Source organism: Dryobates pubescens, chromosome 2 (genome assembly GCF_014839835.1).
Source record: "Dryobates pubescens isolate bDryPub1 chromosome 2, bDryPub1.pri, whole genome shotgun sequence".
NCBI lineage: Eukaryota > Metazoa > Chordata > Aves > Piciformes > Picidae > Dryobates > Dryobates pubescens.
The window spans coordinates 22,689,630-22,710,625 of record NC_071613.1 but is presented as its reverse complement, the minus strand read 5'-3'; the positions used below and the strand labels follow the sequence as shown (position 1 = coordinate 22,710,625).

Below are 20,996 nucleotides of genomic sequence, written 5' to 3'. Positions count from 1 at the left end.
TTCCCAGCCACTCCCTGAGAAGTCAGGGAAGTTGGACTGGCCTGGCAAGCAGCCTAACTCTTTGCTGTTGATGACACCTCTGCAGCAGAAGCAGTGTGTGGGCAGACAGGGAGTTTCATCATGGGGAGGAGGAGGAGGAGGAGGCATGCATCACCTTTTGTTTAAGCAGAAGCATCTTTTTGGAATGCTATGCATTTTATCAGTTAGGGCTTGAACACCAGCAGCCAGGAGAGGCTGGATATTGTAATTAATGCAAGTGGAGGCAGGCCACTGCGTCTGCCTGCCTGCCTGGAGAGGAATAACCTGTTGAATTTGCTAGGAGCTATTGCTGTGAGGACTAGAGCTACAGTTACTGGGACTACAGCAGACAAGAGTGGATGAAGTAGCTGCTTCAGAGCTATGCTGTGGGGAAGAGACAGAGGCCTGGGTATTGGACACTGGATGCCCCTTTGGGTTAGAGCCTCTGCTTTTGCCTCCTAAGCCTGGTGAGGAAGAGTCCACGGCCCGTTCACTTTTGGTTGAGTCAGCCAAGGATGGCTGCGCTCTCCCAGCACTTGAGGATCCTGCTGTGGAAGAACTGGCTGAGTGTCAAGAGGCAGCCGGTGAGTGTGAAAATAAAGGAGTTGGAGAGGGGAAGCCAAGGGAAAGCCTGGAAATTGCAGGAGCTGAGGCGTAAGGGGGCACTGCAGGAGAGGAAGGTCACCACATTAATCCAGAAATAGTTTGAAGGCTGGTGATAGAAGCAGAGAGAAGGAAGGGAATGGCATAGAAGTGGGAGTGGGTCTTTTTAAGCCAAAGTGATTTGGTCTCGTGTTGGATCTCATGCTTAGGGCAGATATGATGGTTTTTGAACTTGCTTTGGTTGAACAGAAGCCTTGGCAGGTGCAGAAGATGCTAACAGAAAAGAAGTGCCATGGAGGGTGTGATACGAGGATGGAGTGAAAGGCCTCATATCGCTATATGCTTCTGCATTCTTGTTCACTCAGTCCCACCCCTCAGTTTTTGAGCCTTATTCAGAGAGATGCTGAGTTCATCTGACCCTTTGTGATCCTCCATAGTAGCTGTGGACCTGCTGTGCAGTTTAAAGTATCCCTCACTCCTGCCAAAAATGCAGGAGACTTTTTCTGAGATGCAGAGGAATCCCAATAAACTACCTCTAATTTCCTCAAGAGAAATTGTAACAGCCTTGTTAAAAGCAGGCTCGGGTCTCTTTCAGCTCTTGTGTATGCAGAGTATAACCTAACCTAAGCCCTGCCTGTACTTGTGACCATACAGTCTCACTTGCTTTAATTTTGGTTTCCTGCAGAGTTGAAATATCAATTCTGTAGAATTGAAATGTCAATTAAAATAACAGTCTGGTCATTACTGATTATTTTATGGTGAGCATTCCCTGCAACACTTCTTCATTTCCTTCTCCTGATCCAAATTAGGGACCTTGCTCAGGCTAGAGAGGGTATAAAGATCTCTGCTTCCAGACATATACCGATTTCTCTGGCCTCCTGCTTGTGTGTGTAATTTGGTGGGGTTTTGTTTTGTTTTGTTTTGTTTTTTAACCTGTGTAATGTGACTTCACTTACAGACCAGCCTTTTAGAAAGCTTTTATTTTTAGCATGCTTGTGTCGCAAGGGAAGCATTTTGCTGTGTCTCTCAATTTCTGTTAATGTGTGAAGGGGGTTCCTGCTGCTACAGTGGTGTTGGCTGCCCACACCAAGGCCAATTGGTCTGCCATGGAATGGTCTGACACCAAGCAGCTCTTATCCTCCCTCCTGCAGACTTGAGTGCTTTCCTCCTGTTCATCAGCCTTGTCAAGGCTGGCAAACACATTTTCTTCTGCCTTTTGCTTTAAACTGCTTCATATGCGAGTTCTCAGCAGAGCCCCTGGAGAGAACTGCCTCTACCTCTGCAGCACGGAGAGAGCTACAGCTTCCTTGACAGTCCATTTGTTGATACCAGCAGAAGCTCTGCATCCGTGGCCATGGAGTGCCTCAGCACAGGTTATTGCTGCTGAGAAGGGAATGGTCATGAGTTTAGGCGGCAGGTTCCTTTTGGGCAAGGTTTGGCCTGTGTGCCAAGGGGATCTGGAGAAATCAGTGCCTCTTGCTTCTTGCATGCTTGAAGTGTTCAAGGCCAAGTTGGATGGGGCTTGAGCAATCTGCTCTGGTGGAAGCTGTCCCTGCCTAAGATGGGGGTTTGGAACCAGATGATCTTGAAGGTCCTTTCCAACTCAAATCATTCTTTCCATCTATCACTTCTAGGCAGCTTGGTAATTTAAACAGAGGCAGGAGGGAGAGAATATGCCTGCATCCAGAGATACCAAGCAATTGAATCTACTTTGAGCAATGAAAAAAATCCAGGAACCAAAGGATTGTGTAACCTACACATTGTTGTTTAGTGTCCCAAGGGCCAAACCAAGGCTGATTATGGCTCCATTCACGTCAACATGTTCCACCTGCAAGCAGTTGGGCCAGGGTGGTTACCTTGTTTATGTTAACTAGAAACTTCGGGAGAGTGGGAATGCAGTTATGTCGCAACTGATGTGCCCAGCTACTATTAAATCCAATTAAGTCACAGGACAGAGATACTAAGGGAAGACCTGTTGGGAAAGTGGGGATTGTAAGCACCATTTTAGCTCAGAAGGGGAAGATGCAAAGATTTCCTTGAGTGGGAACAATCAGTATTCGTTTCTTGCCTCAAGAATGTGACAGATCTCTTGCCCTTCCTTTTGGCAGCTTCTGACTAATATCAGTGTCTGTGCTGTTAGCCCATAATTTTAATTTAGCCTTACGTGGTACTAAGCATGGAAGGTACATTAATAATAATGTCTGCATGTGAATTAATCAGAGGTAAACAGCCTGTGTGAAGACTGATTGTAGGGAAAGCATGCAATATAAAAAAATGGCAAAAGATGTTGGTTTCAGTGCTGAATCTTGTTATAAATTAGCAGTGTATATATAAAGGCAGGAAGAATAGTGTCTGTCAATCATAGAATAATAGATTCATTAAGGTTGGAAAGGACCTCTAAGATCATCAAGTCCAGCATTCTTGATGACCACTAGACTATGTCCCAAAGTCCCACATCTACTCATTTTTTGAGCACCTCCAGGGATAGTGGAGTCACTCCACTGCCTCCCTGGGCAGCCTCTTCCAGTGCTCCAAGAAAAAGCTAAAATGTTGATGAAAACTGAAATTACAGGAGTACCCTCTCTGAAGGGATGTGTGAGGAGGTTCCTTGTGGTTTGATCTCTCTCTGTTGCCTGTTTTGGGGCATGAATCTTGCTCCTGCTTTCATGGCTGTGCCACCTCATCAGCGTTGATAGAGATGGAGCTGCTGTAAAACAACCATCTTTAAGCATAATAGAATTGCTCTCCAGGTTTTGTTTGTCTGTCTGTTTGGTCTTATGTCCCAGTAAGTGCTACAGGAAATGAAAACACTGTTATGGACTTGGAATTACTTTGGAAAAACAGATTTGGGTAATATGTGCTGATCTGAAAGAAAAAAAAAAACAAAAAACAAAAAAACCAAAAGAGGCAACAGAACAATGGAAAATGAGATGATTTTGAAGAAAGTCAACTTTGCAGTTTCAGAAATTTGAAGAGGAGCCTCGGGGAGACCTTATTGCTCTCTACAACTACCTGGAGGGTGATTGTAGCCAGGTGGGGGTTGATCTCTTCTCTCAGGCAACCAGCAATGGAACAAGAGGACACAGTCTCAAGCTGAGCAGGGGCAAGTTTAGGCTTGATCTTAGAAAGAAGTTCTTCACAGAAAGAGAGATTGCCCTTTGGAATGGGCTGCCCAGGGAGGTGGTGGGGTAGACATCCCTGGAGGTCTTGAAGAAAAGACTGGGTGAGGCACTTAGTGCCATGGTCTAGTTGATTAGATAGGGTTGGGTGATAGGTTGGTCTTGATGATCTTGGAGGTCTCTTCCAACCTGATTGATTCTGTGATTCTGTGAAACTGGCATGAAGACAGCACAGTGATTTTGCAGCACTGAGTAGTTTGAGCTTAGCTACTGATGGATTGAAAACTCTGATCTAGTAAGCATGGTAACAAGCTAGGCAGCTAGTGCAAAAGCAGTTGATTATTTGTATAACTGCATTTTCCTAGCTTACAAAACTCTGAGGCTGGTAGTTTTAACACTGACTTTGGGCCTCAGTGGTGGGTTAAAACTACCACAGCCTCTTACCTAGATTGGTTTGCTACATTAGATAGTTAGCCAACTGTATTTTCTTCATTCTTATCCATTGAAACAGTCAACCATCATGCCAGAGACAAGAGCTCTATAAATGTTCATGTTTTTTTCCAGCACGCCAAGCCAATTTTATATCATCTCTCTTCCATCTCAACTCATCTATATGGACTGTTGCAGTCTGGAAACAGAAAGGTGCAGGGAGTTAGGTTGCTGGGGTCTGGACCTCATATGAGAGATCTTGGTGATTGGTATTCAAAAGTGACTTCTCCAGTTGTTTGGTTACACAACTCCATAAAGCCTTTCCTTCATCGTGATTGAGGTCCACATCATGTAAATGATTGCTCTGAAAATCCTTTCTTTCAGCTCCACTAGAGGTTGAACTCTTTGTGAACTGTTTGTGAAGAGCAGTGAAACTTTTTTTTGGGAAAAAAAAAATGCTGCAGATTCCTGAATTGATTAGTCAAACAATTTAATTTTGAGATATCATCAAATCAGAGTCATCTTAACCCTTCATCTGAGCAGTGCCAGTCACCGAAAGTGAAACCAACCTTTCACACTTCAGCTCTTTTATCTTGCAATCGGTGCATCCAAGAGTCTGGTAGTTCTCAGCATGCTTTTACTGTTACATAGCCGTGTGTCCACACTGTGTAAACACCATGTGTATGTGTCCCTCATAATTATCAGCCTCACTGCAACACAGGAAGGCTTGTGTTGTTCTCAGGCTTGTTATTTGCTCTTGGAATCATACATAGTTTTTCTTCCTGCAGAGATAATACTTGGGGTTTAATAGCATGCATAACAAGGCAGGTGTGATTTACAATGCGTCCTGTAACTCATTTAGGGTAGTACTTGTACATTCCAGACAAGCTCTGAGACGCATCAATACGACAAACGTAACCAATATATTTTCATTGCTCCTTTATAGGTATGGTCGTTCATTTTAATTTCCTGGCCTGTGGTTGTTTTCATAATCTTGGCCATTATCCGCCTCAAATTCCCTCCAGAACCACAGCCAAACTGTAAGTAACTGGTTTGTTTTCATGTCTTTGGGATTTGGGTCTCATTTCAGTGACTGATGTGTTAATTTGATGGGTTTTACAAATTTGGTTCTGTGTGGTTTGAAGTGGAGATTTCCTGGGATGCAGCATGCTGTAAATAAAATGTCTGTGTTCCTCTGAGGTCCTTTCTGTTTCTGGTTTGCTTTTGTTGTTTAGGTTTTTTTTCAGATCAGGTTTATAATTAGAACACAACTTTAAGGTACTGTCACATCAAGACACTTGGATACTGCTGTTGTAGACAACAATACAGATTTACATGATAGATTGGGGGGCAAGACGGCAACTGGGGGCAATCTTACTCAGTAAAATGTCTTCCAGTGGGATTATGAAGCTGAAGTAATAAGCATGAGGTTGGTCAACATGAATGATTTTACCTTGTGTGCGCTACAGGCAAAAAGCACTTCTTTAGGTAGCTTTGCTACTAAGGCTCAGCTGAAGAGTGGTAACTTGTCTGGCTCCTGTGACCTGATGGTCTGTGTGAGCCTTTTCTAGCAAGTCAAAGAGCAGCAGTTTGTATGGGTGAATAGTTGTTAGTGGTTAAATGAGTGGAGAGTTTACACAAAGTTGATTTTGCCTGCAGGCCTTGCTTCCTGAACATGTCTGCATCTCAGAGTATGGGTGTGATTGCATCTGCTCGAAAAAACTTACACTGATTTAGTGAGTTCTTTCACCATCAGATATTCCCAGCCTGGGACACATTTATTCATGAAGTTATATGGTAAAACACAGCAGAAATTTTATCCAGTTGGAAGCATTTTTCCCTTCCAAAGTGTTACGTTTCAGTTGAATTACATCCCTGATTCTGCACTCTCACACATGCAGTCCCAAGGGAGGGAAGTGAGCAAAAAGGCTGGGCTTCTCTTTTCAGTGGTGGCCTACCTTGTTGTTGGGAGAAATCAATCACAGAGATGCACTCTGTTATCTCCTCATTAGAGGGATTCCTTGCCCCTATCATTGCAGAGACCCTGGAAGTATATGCAAGAGCCTTGCTTAATGTTGCACATTCAGTCTGCTGAATCACATCCATGTGCTACATCAAAAAGCTGTACAGAGAGCTATCAGTTAGAGCCATAATTTTCAAGTGCATGTTAGAAACAGGCCTTAAAAAGTGCCTTTACTAGAAGATTTGCAACATCTGATTCATAGGAGAGACACCACCATGGGTGACCTGCATCAGGGCGTCATCGACTCGGCAAGAACAAAGCCCTGACACTGGCAACATTGGGTTTTTATATTTAGGGCAAGGAGACTGATGCAAGGGGTGAGGAGGCAGACTCTGGCAGCAGTGAAGACAAGCAATTGTCTTGCAAAGTTTGAGCCCTCAGATGGGTAAAATGTGGTTGTGAGGGATCTATGCTGGCGTGCACCGGACAGTGACATCTGCGATTCTCTGACTAAAAACTCTTTGTTTCTGTAGGATGTGTGAGAAAGAGCCACATTGTGACAAATACCAGATATACAACTAGGATAGCCCTTGTCCCAGAGAGGTTGCAGCCTAATCTCACTAAAGGTTTGTGCACCTTAATTTGTTAGACAGGGCTAGAAGGTCAGAATAAGTGACTTTCTGGAACTATCACAAGAAGTCTTGACTGGAGCAGAACAATCTTGGTGTGTTGGATGGTCTTTTAACCACTAGCTCAGCTGCACTCAGCATGTTATGTATTGTAAGTTCTCCCAAATTCCCTTGGCATGACAGGACATGTTGTGCTTTGTGAAAACCCCAGATGTTGCCAAGTGTGGTAGTCCTCCCATGCTGCTCCATTGGTTGTACTTCCTGTCCCTGATAAATCATAGAATGGTCTGGGTTGGAAGGGACCTCCAAAGGTCATCCTGTCCAACCCCCCCTGCAGCAAGCTAGGGCACCCTCAACTAGATCAGGCTGCCCAGAGCCCCGTTGAGCCTGATCTTAAATATCTCCAGGGATGGGGCCCAACCATCTCCCTTGGGCAACCTGTTCCAGTGTGCCACCACCCTCAGGTAAAGTACTTGTTTCTAACATCCAATATAAATCTGCTCTTCTCTAGTCTGAAGCCAGGTACAGAAATCAGATAAGATCAGCTAAGTCAAGTTAACCAAATGGAAGATAAAATACTTATTCTTTTACTCTACTTGGCTATTAGTTTGAATGTGCATTTATTTGGAGCATGTTTGCTCTGGATGGTTATATCTCTGAATGAATGAATTGGAAAGAATGTTCTTAGGAAAAGCAAGTAGCTCCATCTGTTGTGCTTCGCAGGAAAGGGAAGGGTTGAGCAGCACCTTTGGACCACTTACCTTTTGTTTCATAGGTGAATTCTGTTTTGGGATGAGTCTCAGTAAGTATGCGAGTAGATGTCTCTCTGTCTTAGAAGTGGATGTTGGAAACTCTCTTGCAAGAGAAGAATCATAGAATTGTTTTGGTTAGAAAAGACCTTTAAGATCACTTGGTGCATAAGGAACTGGCCAGAAGGTTGCACTTAGAGTTGTGGTTAATGGCTCAATATTCATGCCAAGACCAGTAACAAGTGAAGTTCCCCAGGGGTCTGTTCTGGGCTCAGTGCTGCTCAACATCTTTGTCGGTGACATGGACAATGGCATCAAATGCACTCTCAGCAGGTTTGCCGATGATATCAAGCTGTGTGGTGGACCCACTTGAGGGAAGGGATGTCATCCAGAGAGACCTTGAAAAGCTTGAGAAATGGGCCAGTGCAAGCTGCATGAGGTTCAACAAATCAAAGTGCAAGGTCTTAAACCTGGGTTGGGCCAATCCCAGGCACAAATATGAACTGGGTACAAAGTAGGTTGAGAGCAGCCCTGAATAGAAGGACTTGGGGATGTTGATAGACAAGAATCTCAACATGAGCTGGCAGTGCACTCATGCAGTCCAGAAGGCCAACCCTATCCTGGGAGGGATCAGGAGTGTGGCCATATACGTATAAGTGGACACATCTAGGAAAACTATCACAGGAGGGATTTTTGGTCATTTTGGGATGAAAAAAAAAGGATGAAATCCATTTTATGCTGAGTTCCAGTGCCTGCCTTAAAAGACAAAATCATTAAGTAGTGACAAGAAGCTATTTCCAGTGCCGCTGTCAAGAGATCATTGCAGATAGATGAAAGTCAGGAAGCACAGAATCAATGGCACAGAGGCAGAATAAGCTGCTTAGATGCTGAGTTTGGAAGCCTTAGAGATAACTCCACCAAAGGTTTTAGTCTGTCAGCTTATCTCCTCTATTCAGGGTCACAGAAATATCATTAAATCTATTATTTGCTCAATTAAAACAGCTCAGATTCAAGACAATAAGTTCTTCTGAAGGATGTCTAATATGCATCCAATAGATTGAAGACTATGTATAGAAATTACCTAGCAGATATCAGTCAAGAATGAACAGTGGCAAGAGCTTCCTGCAAGAGCAATTTGCTTGCCTTGAATGATGTTGTATAGCACCTAATACAATGGAAGCTTGTGCCAGACTGAACTCTGAAGGGAAATGACATGCCAAATAAATGTCACTGGTCAAGGGGATGCTTGTAGGAAAACTAAGAACTGAGGAAAGCAAGGAGCTGAAATTTGTCTGATGTATAATATTCTTCACAGCTAAAGCATCTAAAAGAAAAAAAGAAAAAAAAAAAAGAAAAGCCCCTCTCTTCTTTCTGCCAGGCATCTGTTTGATGAGGTATTTCCAGGTCAGCAGAGATTGTCGTCAGAAGAAATGGAAAAGAGATTTCTTTCCCTGCATACCAAGTTCCTGTGATGACTTGAGAGTCTAAGCACACAAAATCCCCATCCAACTTACTGTGCACATCATAGTTGTGACTTTTGACCTTTTTATAACAGCCTTTGTATTTGCTAGGAGTTATTGAAATAAGTTTTGTGGCTTACATGTGCAATAGGAAGCTCTGGGCTGGAAGCCTGCAGTGTGAAATCCAGTTTTTAGTGATACCTGATGGTCTTTTAGGCCTGTATCGCTTGGGTTTTAGAGTGAGTAGGGACAAAAGTCCCATTCCATCACTACAGGATTTGCAGGTATGGGAATTGTGTATGTGATACTATCTGTCCCTCAGGGCTCAACCCACTCAGTCTACACAGAAGCCCAATTACAGTCCTTGCTTTAACTAGCACCATCACACCCTGTCACACCCTTCACACCCATATTCTTCCTTTTCTGTTCACCTTCTCTTCCCTCCTGTCAGTTTGACCTCATCCCTGTTTTCCATAGAAGCTCTCTTGGGTGTGGTTATCTGTCCACTCATTCAGAAATCTTGCTTTTGAGTGTTCTGGAAAAGATGCAGTAGAAACCTTGCTCTCTTTTTAGACTCAGGGCACTGATGCCTCTGCCTTTTTGAGGGTCAGCTACTGGGCTGTGAAAGCCATGCCTCATTCACAGATATTTTTCCTTCTTCATGGAAAGAAGTTGTACTGTTAGGTCTGGCCTTAAATCTGTCAAATTCTGCCTGGAATTCATTGCCTGACTCATCTCAGTGAAGCATTAAAGACACAGAATCATTTATGTTGGAAAAGATGTCTAAGATCATCTAGTCCAACCATCTTACCATTCACCTCTGTTCAGAATTTCCACCCAGGTTTCATCACCATCGTGGAGATGCCTGCAGGGTGTATTGCATTCACTTAGAGATATTCCACAAGGCTGCTGTTTGCAGCCAGTGTTTCTGACGAAATATTGTGATAGTTGAGATCTGGACTGTTTACCAATCCCTGCATTAGCTGTTCAGGTCTAGTTTAGAGCCAGAGCTGCATGGCACAAAACTGCTTAGGAGACACTCTGCTCTTATTCTTCAGTCAAGTGCCCCTAGGAAAGGGCCCAAGATAGGAGGGTCTCTGAGCTACACTCCAGTCTTCAATCTGGTAGCTAAGATTTGAACAGATTCAGAGATGGTTGGAAAAATCAGTATGAAATGCATCACAGATTAGATATACCTTAGGAGAGAGACTGTGGCTTCTTGTACCTGCAGAAAGAGCTTTCTTGTGATATCTGTGCTGAGCACTATAGCCATGGCATGAGCTGCCCTGGTCAGGGCAGTGTCCAAAAAAGAAGGCGTCACTTTGTTGCTTAAAAGAAAAGAGTGAATTCAGGGAAGTGGATAAGGCAACTGGTTGTGGCAGGTGCAAGGTGTCTTCTGCCAAGCACATGGAAGGCAGTGCCTATCACCCTTCATCCTTATCACCCATGAAACTTTCTGCCCCTTTTGCAGCAGGGTGCTGGTAGCTGAATTTAGGGGGCTCCTGTCCAATGGGTCTGTGTAACTACAGACCTCAAACCACTTCTAGTTCCAGCAGTTCCCTGCCTCAATCCCAGCATGCTGCTTTGATGCAGACACCCTTACACTAACTTTGTCCCACAATTAACAGAGAAACACCTTGAGCTGGGTTCATTCTTAATGTGTGTGGTGGGCTGTGGCTGCCAGGATGTGTGAGATCAGATAGCACGGAGCAAGGTGGACCACAGCATTATCCTTACTCTGAGATATTCTGGAGATAAGAAAGCTCTGAAAAGATGCTTGCACTTTAAAGGATTTTGCTTCACAGTTGGAGGGACCTGAACTCATCTTGTTTCCCAGTAGAGTGGAAAGATTAATAGGTTCCCATGCTAATTACAGGGAGTTAGGATGGTGGCTTAAATGCCACTCCACTTGGGTAAGTCATGGGTATTTATGCAAGACATAATCCACTCCAAGGGTTCAACCTACTCTCTGTACAGAAAAGCACTCATCAGACTTCCAGCTCTCCTTCACCATTTGCTTCTGGGGGAGCAGACCCACTTCTCATTTTCCTTTACATTCTTCATTTTCCTCCCATTTTTTCCCTTGAGTTTTCTCCCCTCTTCTACACAGCCCAACACCAGATTTTTGTCTGTGCTCAGCTGCAGTGTGATGAGCTAAATGGCCTCATCAGGTTCCTCCTTGCTTTGGTATGAACTTCATTTTGTTTTGTTTGGTTGTGCTGCTGTTGTGCCAGGGAGCAGACTGCCTTATAACACTTCTCTTTTTTTCACTGAAACAGTGCTGAAGAAGGGTATGAATTAAAATAACTATCCCCATATTTGCTGGAATAGATGTGTACTTTGGGCTCCTTACACACATAAGTGGTGCACAGACATACAGTTCCCTGTGTCTTTCCCAAGCTTCCACTTAGCTCAGAGACCCACAGCCTAAGCACAGAGTTGTGGTGTTTATAATACCTCCCCTTCATAAATATCCACACCTCCATTTCCTTCTACAGACTCTTCTGCCATGTGAGGTGTGACTGGAGGATGTTTAGAGCTGGAGATAGGAACATCTGAGTTACCAATATTATTTTCCTCCTCACTGAATTACAACAGAGCCCTGGGGCAGTCAATTCTAATTGACTTCCTGAAGCATCTGAATCCAGATGCTGAGACCTAGAAGTGCAAACGTGTTTTCCCAAAGGTGCTGACCAGGTTGGCTTGGGCCAAAGTCAGCAGCTGTTGATGTCTGTGTTTCTGAAAAGGAGGTCACTTTTGTTTAAGAATCTAAACCTGGACTCTGGAGATTACCTGGAGGCAGTCAGCATGCAAGACAGTGCTCTGGTAAACAGAGCTTTTGTGCAGGTTTTTAAAATAGATCCTGGAGATGGATTTAAGCTTTTAGGTTCCAGTTTCTTGCTGGGAAATGTTCTGACACTCTTCTTAGGTCCTGTTTGTGCACTGCCCTGCTGCTCATATAGACAAGAGCAAGTTTGCTGTGTTGCAATGAGACTAAATTAGCCTTGTCTGCATTAAATACTGCTTTCAAAATGATGTAGGAAAAATGCTAGTGTACAGTTTCTCCTCTCTCTGGGTGTATTCATGTTTCAGGTGGTGGAGCATCCTTCCACAATGCAGTCAACTTCCACTGCATCGTTTTTCATCAGCTCTGCCCCATGGTGCAGACATCAGCTCTGTCATTTCCCTGTCTTGGCCTGAATTGGCAATAGCTCTTTGGTTTCCATCTCCTCTTTGTTGTTCTTTGTGTTTGCTTTGGTTTGGGGGTTCTTTCTCCTCCCTTTACACCTGCTGCTTCTCCTGCTCCTTTGCAATTTTTATGCTCTCTCATCTTTATGAGCTCCCTGATCAGTATGTGAACCCAATGCATTCAGGTTTGAGCGCTGATTTTTAATTTATTAAACAAGAGGGTGGAAGGTGAAGCTCTGTGGGTGAGCAAAACTAGCTTGCCTAGTTTTAATAAGCATGGAAGAGATGCTGTCTGCTCTGGGCTGGTCTTAGTTGCAGAGCCTGAAATGCTTGAGGGAAGAATGAGGCAGTGAAATACTTCCTTCACTGAGGCCACCAACACAGGGAGGAGTCTTGTAGTGAGTTGTCTGCTTCTTCAATCTCACTGTTGTAGGCAGACAACTGAGGACACCGTGTTATTGGGACACTTCAAAACCCAAGATGCTATTGCTGTAAGGATCACAGAATCACAGAATATATTTGGTTGGGAGAGATCTTCAAGGTCATCCAGTCCAGCCTTCAAGCTCTAGAATCTCACCCAGCCACGCTAGGCACTTCAGGGGATTGAATGGAGTTATCAGAGCTCCTGATAAGCTTTGGAAAAAAAAAAGAAGCTGGATAATAGGTCTGTGGCTTGTAAATCCTGTGGTGCACAGGTGAACTGATGCATGTTCAATAGCTGCTCACAACATCTTTTTGTTACTAAATGATTTGTGTGGGGGAAAAAAGAAGGTGGCCAAGGATGACATTGCTTGAAGGAAGGTAGAAGGGGAATGTGCATGCTCCAGGGACCGTGAGACTTGGTCTGACAGCAGATGGTCACAATTAACATGTGTGGTGCAGGGTCCAGCTGGCAGGTTTCCCTGTGCTGCATTCCATCCTGACCCATGCTGGTCTGCAGAGGCAGCACTCAACACTATGTATATTTGAGCCTTCTCTGTGCTGCCTTGCAGGACCATAAAAGTGAACAGAGCGCTGGAACCCCTCTACTATGAAGAAAGTCTGGGAGAGTTGGGGTTGTTCAGCCTGTAGAAGGGAAGGTTCCACAGAGACTTTTCAGTACTTAGTTGGGACTACAAGAAAGAAACATAGCCAGCAGGTTGAAGGAGGTGATTCTTCCCCTCTACTCCACTCTGGTGAGACCCCACCTGGAGTACTGTGTCCAGTTCTGGACCCCCTATTACAGGAAGGATCTGGACATGCTGGAACATGTCCAGAGAAGGGCCACGAGGATGAGCAGAGGGCTGGAGCACCTCTGCTATGAGGACAGACTGAGAGAGTTGGGGCTATTCAGTCTGGAGAAGAGAAAGCTCCAAGGAGACCTTATTGTGGTCTTCCAGTATCTGAAAGGGGCCTACAAGAAAGCTGGGGAGGGACTTTTTAGGGTGTCAGGTAATGATAAGACTAGGGGGAATGGAAAAAAATAGAAATAAGTAGATTCAGATTGGATGTTAGGAAGAAATTCTTTACCATGAGGGTGGTGAGACACTGGAAGAAGTTGCCCAGCGAGGTGGTGGAAGCCCTGTCCCTGGAAACATTCCTGGTCAGGTTGGACAGAACTGTGATCAACATGATTGAGTTGAAGATTTCCCTGCTCACTGCAGGGAGCTGTACTAGATGACCTTTAAAGGTCCCTTCAAACTCAAAATGTTCTATGTGTCTGTGAACCTGTTGTAACAGCAGTGATGGAGGCTTGCAGGGGAACAAAAATTACTCCCATACGATAGATACTGAGGCTGTCTGGTGTCTTGCAATTTGGGGGTGAGCACAGGGAATCTCTTCTTTCAGTGCTGTCTGCTCAGCAGGTGAAGTTGGTGGTAAATGACAGTTCTGCTGACTGGCCAAAATAGGGTGAAAGAAATTGCCTGCTAGCTCTGGAGTAGTTTTAAAAATGGGCTTTGTGATATGAAAGGCAACAGCACAGGGCCACTGCAATACCAAACCATTAGCTCTGATCCAGCACAGTTCTTAAGAATGTGTTTAACCCAAAGTCTGAGTAATCCCATTAAAATCAGTAGAGCTAATCACTACTGTGCCATGGGCTTTGGATGCACTGAGCAAGGGTGGGACTTGTGTGGGCATTGATCTTGCAGGTGTGAAAAAGGAAAAGGTTCACCTGGCATTTGCCTCCTGGCCTTGCTCCCACTAAAGACCTCATTTTCAGGAAACTGGAGTTTCAGAGTGCATGAATGTCACAGTGTCACAGCAATACAAGTGCCATGGAAATTAAATATTGTCTTTTTATAGATTAAGGGAAAATTTTAACCCACCACAGCCAGCTGGCAATTCAGCCCATTCTCCATATGTGTAAAGCATACACTGCTTCAGAATTACTCTTATCCTATAGATTTAAGGACCAGGTTGAGATTTTGGAGAGAGATCAAAAGTCTAACTGTTATTATAAAGCTTTCTACAGAAAAATAGCCACCTTGTTATTGGTAAATATATGTGAACAAAGCTGGAAAGGGACATTTTCATGTGGCTGAAGAGAGAGAATATCAAGCATGTCATGAAACAGACACCTTTGTCTTTCTGACTCTAACAAAGCAAGGGAATGAAGTTTAAAGCAACACACAAAACAACACCATGTGACTGGGAAAGACTAAAAAAGAAACAAGAAGGTTGTGTTTACACAATATAGTAATATATTGTGCTTAGAAAGTTGGGAGTAGATCTCCACAGCAGTAAATATTTTCATTGTTATGTTTCATGACTGTTTAGACAAATACAAATCACAGCTGATAAACAGTGGGGTTTGCCACTCAGGGAAAGGCCCCCTGCCGCTGCTCAAGGATGACTGAGTGTGCGTAGGAATGCCAAGCACAGTGTTCCCTCCACCAGAAAAGTCTTGATTTCAGCCACAAGCTGAAGAGGTTGAATCTAAGTGATCATGTTTAGCAGCCCCTGGCAAATCTCTATTTGTGAATGTGTCTAATTATTTTTTTTAAATTAGTATCTACTTTTCAGCATATGCCACCCTGTGGCAGTGAGTTCCACAACAAAGAATGTCTTGAATTGGAAGGGACTTCACAGATCATCTAGCTCCACTCCTCCTGCCATGGGCAGGGACATCTCCCACTAGTCCTAGTCACTCAAAGCCTCATCCAGCCTGGTCTTAAACACCTCCAGGGATGAGGTGTCTGCAGGATCACTGGGCAGCCCATTTCAGTGTCTCACCACCTCTGCAGTAAAGAACTCTCTAATGTTTAATCTAAATCCTCCCTGCTCCAGTTTAAAACTATTGCCCCTTGTCCTGTCGCCACATATGAGGATAAAAAGCCCCTCCCCAGCTTTCCTGTGGGGACCCTTCAGGTGCTGCAAGGTAGCGCTAAGGTCTCCCCAGAGCTTTCTCTTCTCCAGGCTGAACAGACCCAACTCCCTAAGCCTGTCCTTGGAGGAGAGGTGCTCCAACCCTCTGATCATTTTGGTATTTGGTAAAAGACAAAAAAAAAAAAAAAAAAAAAAAAAAAAAAAAAAAGATATAAAGAAAGACATTTTCTATCTCTTCTGTCTCCTACCTCACAATCTCATTGTGCTTCTTTGTCCCTGTGTTGTGAGGGATGATCATTTACTCACCCTTCTCATCACTCATCATGATTTTATCTATTTCTCTATCAAATCACTTTTTGGCCATCTTTTTCTTTGCTGAAGATTCCTAATTATTAAGTATCTTTGTATCATGTAGCAATGATTGACTGAATTCTCAATTAAACACAATACTTCCTAATGAAGTCATTTGCTCATTAATGTCTTTAATTCACCAGTGGGGGAGATGAGACTTGTATGGATTTTTTATGAGCTATGGAAGGAATATGGAGTGTAGTGACAGGATGAGGGGTAACAGTTTCATACTGAAAGAGGGTAGATTCTCTATTAGATAAAAGGAGGAAATTCTTCACTGTGAGGGTGGTGAGACACTGGAACAGAGTGGTTGTAGATCCTTTACCTATTCAAAGCCAGATAGAATGGGGCTTTGAGCAACCTGATCTAGTTGAAGGTGTCCCTGCTGATGGCAGAGGGTTGGATCTAGGTGGTCTTTAACATCCTTTCTAACCCTAACCATTCAATGACTTAATGCAAAAAGGTATATACAATATCTGAGTTGGTGAAATATGAAGCCAAGAGAATTTTTTCATGCCCAGGGAGGAGTAGAGATATGACACCAAAATATGAGTGGATAGAAAACAGAAAAACTCAACATTTGTTTTTAAATTAGCTGTAAAGGAGGAAAAAAATACAGTTAACATATTTGAATTTGTTCGAGTAGCCATTCATAGTTGAAATCCTGTATCTTTGATTTTAATAAAGTAGTGTATAGATCTTCTCTGTTTTTTCAGGGTAGATGCCAGAGCTGGGAAAGAAGCCCTGCAATCTGTACTACAGTGTGGTCAGAAAGGGCAGGAGGAATGCATGGGTGATATTTTGAGAGGAAAAGATAGGGTCTGCTGAGTTCCATTGTATTTAAGGAGATTTGCATGCTCAAATGATGGGGCTGCAATATAGTTAAGTACCTCTCAAAGTAGCAAAAATGAGACTGGGAAACTGAGAGAAAGGAATGTCCTTAGCAGCAGACTGAATGAACTGGTTGCTAGCTTACATGAGACACCACTGACTGATGTAAACCAGGGTGTAACACACGCTGGATGTGAATGTGGTCCTAACTTTATACCCTTTTCATACACAGCTGCAATAATAAATAGAAATGGTAACCTGAAAATACAACTTATTTGCCTTCCTTTGCTCCCAGCTCTTAGCTCCTTTGTGGCAGTTAGCTCTCACAGCCTCAGGCTGAAGGAGGTGACACTGGGGGCTGTGTTCATGTTGCTGTGTCTGCAGTCAGCTGAAACACCCAATTCCTGGAAGTGAATGATTGGCCTCAGCTAATGCAAATGCCTGAAACCTCTCTGCCATGGAAGCAGCAAAATCAATGTGGCCACGTAAAACATGGTGCATTTAGATTTAAGCATTTCAGTCAATTTCAATTAATCTTATAGATTGTAGTGAAATAGTAATTTTCATCTTTCTTGCATGACATTTATTATTACCCTGATATTTTTCATTGTTATTATACCAAGCACCTTTACCTGAAGAAAATAAAACATTTTGCTTGTGTTGAAGGGAAATTTGTTGGAATTTACAACATTCAGGAAAGTAAGAGAAATTAATTCTCTTCATTTTCTCCCAAATTAAGGCAAATGTGGAAGCAAATGCCAGAACTTCCTGCTACTGAGCAGGAGGAAACAACTGGCCCATGTAGTGCTGTGCCCTTGAGGTCTGCTGCCCTGTTTTCTCCATGTTTGGTGCCCTTCTTTCAATGGTGATAGAAAAACAAAGCTCTCAGTGAGAGGAGACAACAAAAGTCTCTGCATGTTGGATTCTGTTGCTGGCAAACCCAGAAGTCAGTCTTTACATACCTGGATACATACCAGGATATGTACCTGGACTTGGATGTTGGTTGTAGACAAGCCAGTTGGGCCAGAAATATGCTGATGACCTCTTAGCTCAGACATGGGGCAGCAGTGGGTGCAGTGATCTCTCACTCTTGGCCTATAGTCAGTGTAGTGGGACCCCCAAAAGGTAATTTTTGTTTTGGGGAATGAAGATGAATTGAATTTCAGAAATTTAAAGCTAAAAGCAGTGGGGAGAATGACAAGAAATATATAGTGTGTTCTGCATCTGCTCTGTTGTGTGATGTAGGGTCATAAAGTCGGAGACTACAGAGCTAAGGAAATCAATATTCCTTGGATATGGCATTGTCACAGACTTCAGTGGGAGAAGGAGCTGCCTTCTGCAGCATGTGGAAGACTGAAGTCACTGTTGGTGATGTTGTATTTCAGATTGCAAAACTACCCATGTTGAAAGACTGTCCTCTAAAATTTGCAGAACATTTACACCTTTCATTCTGTGATATTATGGGCTAAGCAGCTGATGTGCTGGATAACTCTCAGCCAAGGGAGGGACAGGTAGAAACACCTCCTGATGCACGGAAGGGAGTCAGGATCTTGCTTTCTCCCTGGCTGTCCTTGCAGAGGTGCACGGGCATGACACAGATAATGAAGTTGGATGTGTGGGCAGAGCAGCCTGTGTGGCTTTGTGGAGTCACGTCTCCTTACCACGAGCAGTGGATGGAGGGAGGGAGGATGCATCAGGGAGTGCATTAATCTCTTGACTCACCTTCTCATCAGTAAATTCCTTCCTCTGCAGAATGACAGGTAGTTGCAAGAAAACTCTGAGGCTGCTCCATTTGTCAGAAGCTTGGACTCTCAAATCAGCCATGCTTCCTGCTCCATGTCTTATGCTCTGGCTCTGCTCTGGTCTCGTGCATACCAAAAAAAGGCAGCACAGTCAGAAGCTGAATTTCCTGTGTCTGCCCTGTTCAGCTTCTGTTGAATCAAGTTAATGACCTTTGGAGCCACTGAAGAACACATTTTTCAAGGCTGTATGAACAGGGGGACAAGTGCAAGGTGGTTCTGATGGTGGTGAGGTTGACTGCTTGTTGTCTCGGAGTAACAGTCATGTCACACCAGCTTGGCCACCCCCTTGGCTTAGTGGGGCCACTGTGAAATCAAAGTGCGTGGTGTGACTCCTTCAGCATCATCAGCTTGTCACATGAGAAATCAAGGATGGGATTCATCTCCCAGCGGCGTGTGTCTGTGGAGGGGGTGCGTGCCTCTGAACCAGGTCTTTAAACTTCCTTTGGAGCTGGTGGGGATCTCATCAGTGCAGGCAGCAGAGCCAACGTAACATTTCATTTCTCCCTGGTGGATAGGCCTGTGTGTAAAATATGTGTGCATAACACTGAGCACCAAACCAGCACAGGCCAAACTTACACCCCATAGGAATTTGTCCCAGACATTTCAGGTTTTTCTGCATTGTAGTCTTTCTTGAAAAACTTCCTTAGTTCGCTAACTGCTGTCAGAGTCCAGGACTTTTCCAGAGAAGTCATCTCTGGCATTGCCACTGCTTTTGTGCCAAGAACTTCATGAGGTTACACCAGTTCATGCCTGCAGTGACTCAGCGGTGGATCAGGCCCCAGGTCTGTATCCAGGTGCCAACAAACTGCTCAGCATCTCTTGTGAATTGGCAGAGCCTCACTGAATACCTCAATTGCATAGGGCCAAGGATGTCTTCACAGGCATTGTGCCGCCACCACCATGAGTATCAGCACTTTCAAACTTCAGGTAATCAACTCCTCTCTATTTTTCAGGCTGTTGTTTCACAAGGAAAGAGAGAGCTGATACCGTGTTGTTGTACCATACACCTTGCTAGTGATACAGCAAGTGATTGTTTCATTGTCCACTTACTTCCAAGTGCACCCCCTTGGAGTTCAATTTTAAAATTTGTTATTGCTGCCTATATCTCAAGGAAGTGTCTTCCTCTGCTCTGGATTCATCAAGACATCTTGCATAATTGTCACTGTAAATACCCTGCATCTCTCCAGAGAAGACCAATGCTCCCCAAACTCCTGTCCCCATCTTTGTGTTCCTCGTTTTGCTGTACAGCTAGGAGTTAAACAGCTTTAGCTGCCCCATATGTATGAAGAGGCATGGTCTTAGTTCCTGGTCTTGGTTGTCACTACTAGACATGCTAGTGGAGGCTGTAGCTGTTCCCCTTCTAGCTCCTATCTGTGGACCACGCTTCATTGTGGTTATGTTCTCCATCCTGAACCTCGTGGCTTCCCAAGTCTTTGAAGCTTCATTTTGGAAGGGACACTGATAAAATGAGGTCTGTGGTGTGCATTTTTGGATGGGTGTGTGAATAAATTTCCTGCAGGGAAATGAGTGTATGTGAGATCAAAAGGATCAAATACCAATGTGTGCAAAATGCCATTTGCAGGGTTGTAATTGGTGATCTCAAAGGGTAAACATCCAAGACACAGTAGGGATATTCACACAAGGATACTTCCAGATTAAAGTGCCCTACTCTAAAATTTCCCTCATGGACAGCAGACTTAATTACACTTCAAAACCTTTAGAGGGGCATATGCTGGGTCCTTTGGCCCCAATACCAGAAGGACTGCCTGTAGGAACAAAAGAGATCTTTTGCTCTCCTTGGTGTTCTGTGATTACCAGAAGCTAGCTCAGCCTGCCGTGTGACTCCTGGGGGATGCAGTGAGTGTTGGAGAAGCTTCTCACGGCAGGTGGCCTTCTCCTCCAGCACATACGTCCTGTCATTTTCTAAGGCAGTTCTCTGCTCAGGTATACAAGAGAATCACAGCTCCACTGAAAAAGAATGCATGTCTCAGCAGTCCTTAAAGCCCAAACCAGTTGGAACTCCCACACTGAACCGTGACCTTTTGTATTTTGACCCAAACCTGCAGAGCACACTCCTGGGCTGTGACCAGACGTGCCGAGTAAAGCTCAGGGAAGACAAGTCTTCAGGAAGACCAACAGCCACATAGTCCACATCTATCTTTTGACCACTGCTATAATTAATACATGTAGTACAAATGTAGTACAGTGTCCTTATTGGAAGGGTTAGAGATAAAGCTGTGCCTGGGCAAGAGTCACAGGCCATCTTTGGAGACTAAAGAGCAGAGTAATCAATTACCACAAGCCTGCCTGTGGATCTTTGGTAAATCTGGCTCCTGTCCATAATAGAAATAATAGCAGTGTCCTTTGCCAGGTAATTTTCCAAATGATTATTTTAAATAATATGTTGCTGTGATCCAGCAAAAGAGTTCTGAGATTTATTAGAACATTTGTCTTGGAGAGGAAAAGCAGCCAGTGAACTCCTTGGGCTGGCATCAAGCAGTACGGGGCAAGTGGCACATAAAATACCCAGGTCTCTAATTGCTC

At 44.0% G+C, this 20,996-nt stretch overlaps 1 protein-coding gene across 1 annotated transcript in view; it reads left to right on the top strand.

Moving 5' to 3' along the window:
* Window positions 1-533: 533 nt before the first annotated feature.
* Window positions 534-20,996, top strand: part of ABCA12 (ATP binding cassette subfamily A member 12) — a 102,508-nt gene continuing 82,045 nt past the window's right edge. Inside the window, exons 1-2 of the mRNA XM_009900836.2 lie at window positions 534-602; window positions 5,116-5,209. Of these exons, the coding sequence (XP_009899138.2) occupies window positions 534-602; window positions 5,116-5,209 (163 nt within the window). The remainder of the gene's footprint in view (window positions 603-5,115; window positions 5,210-20,996) is intronic.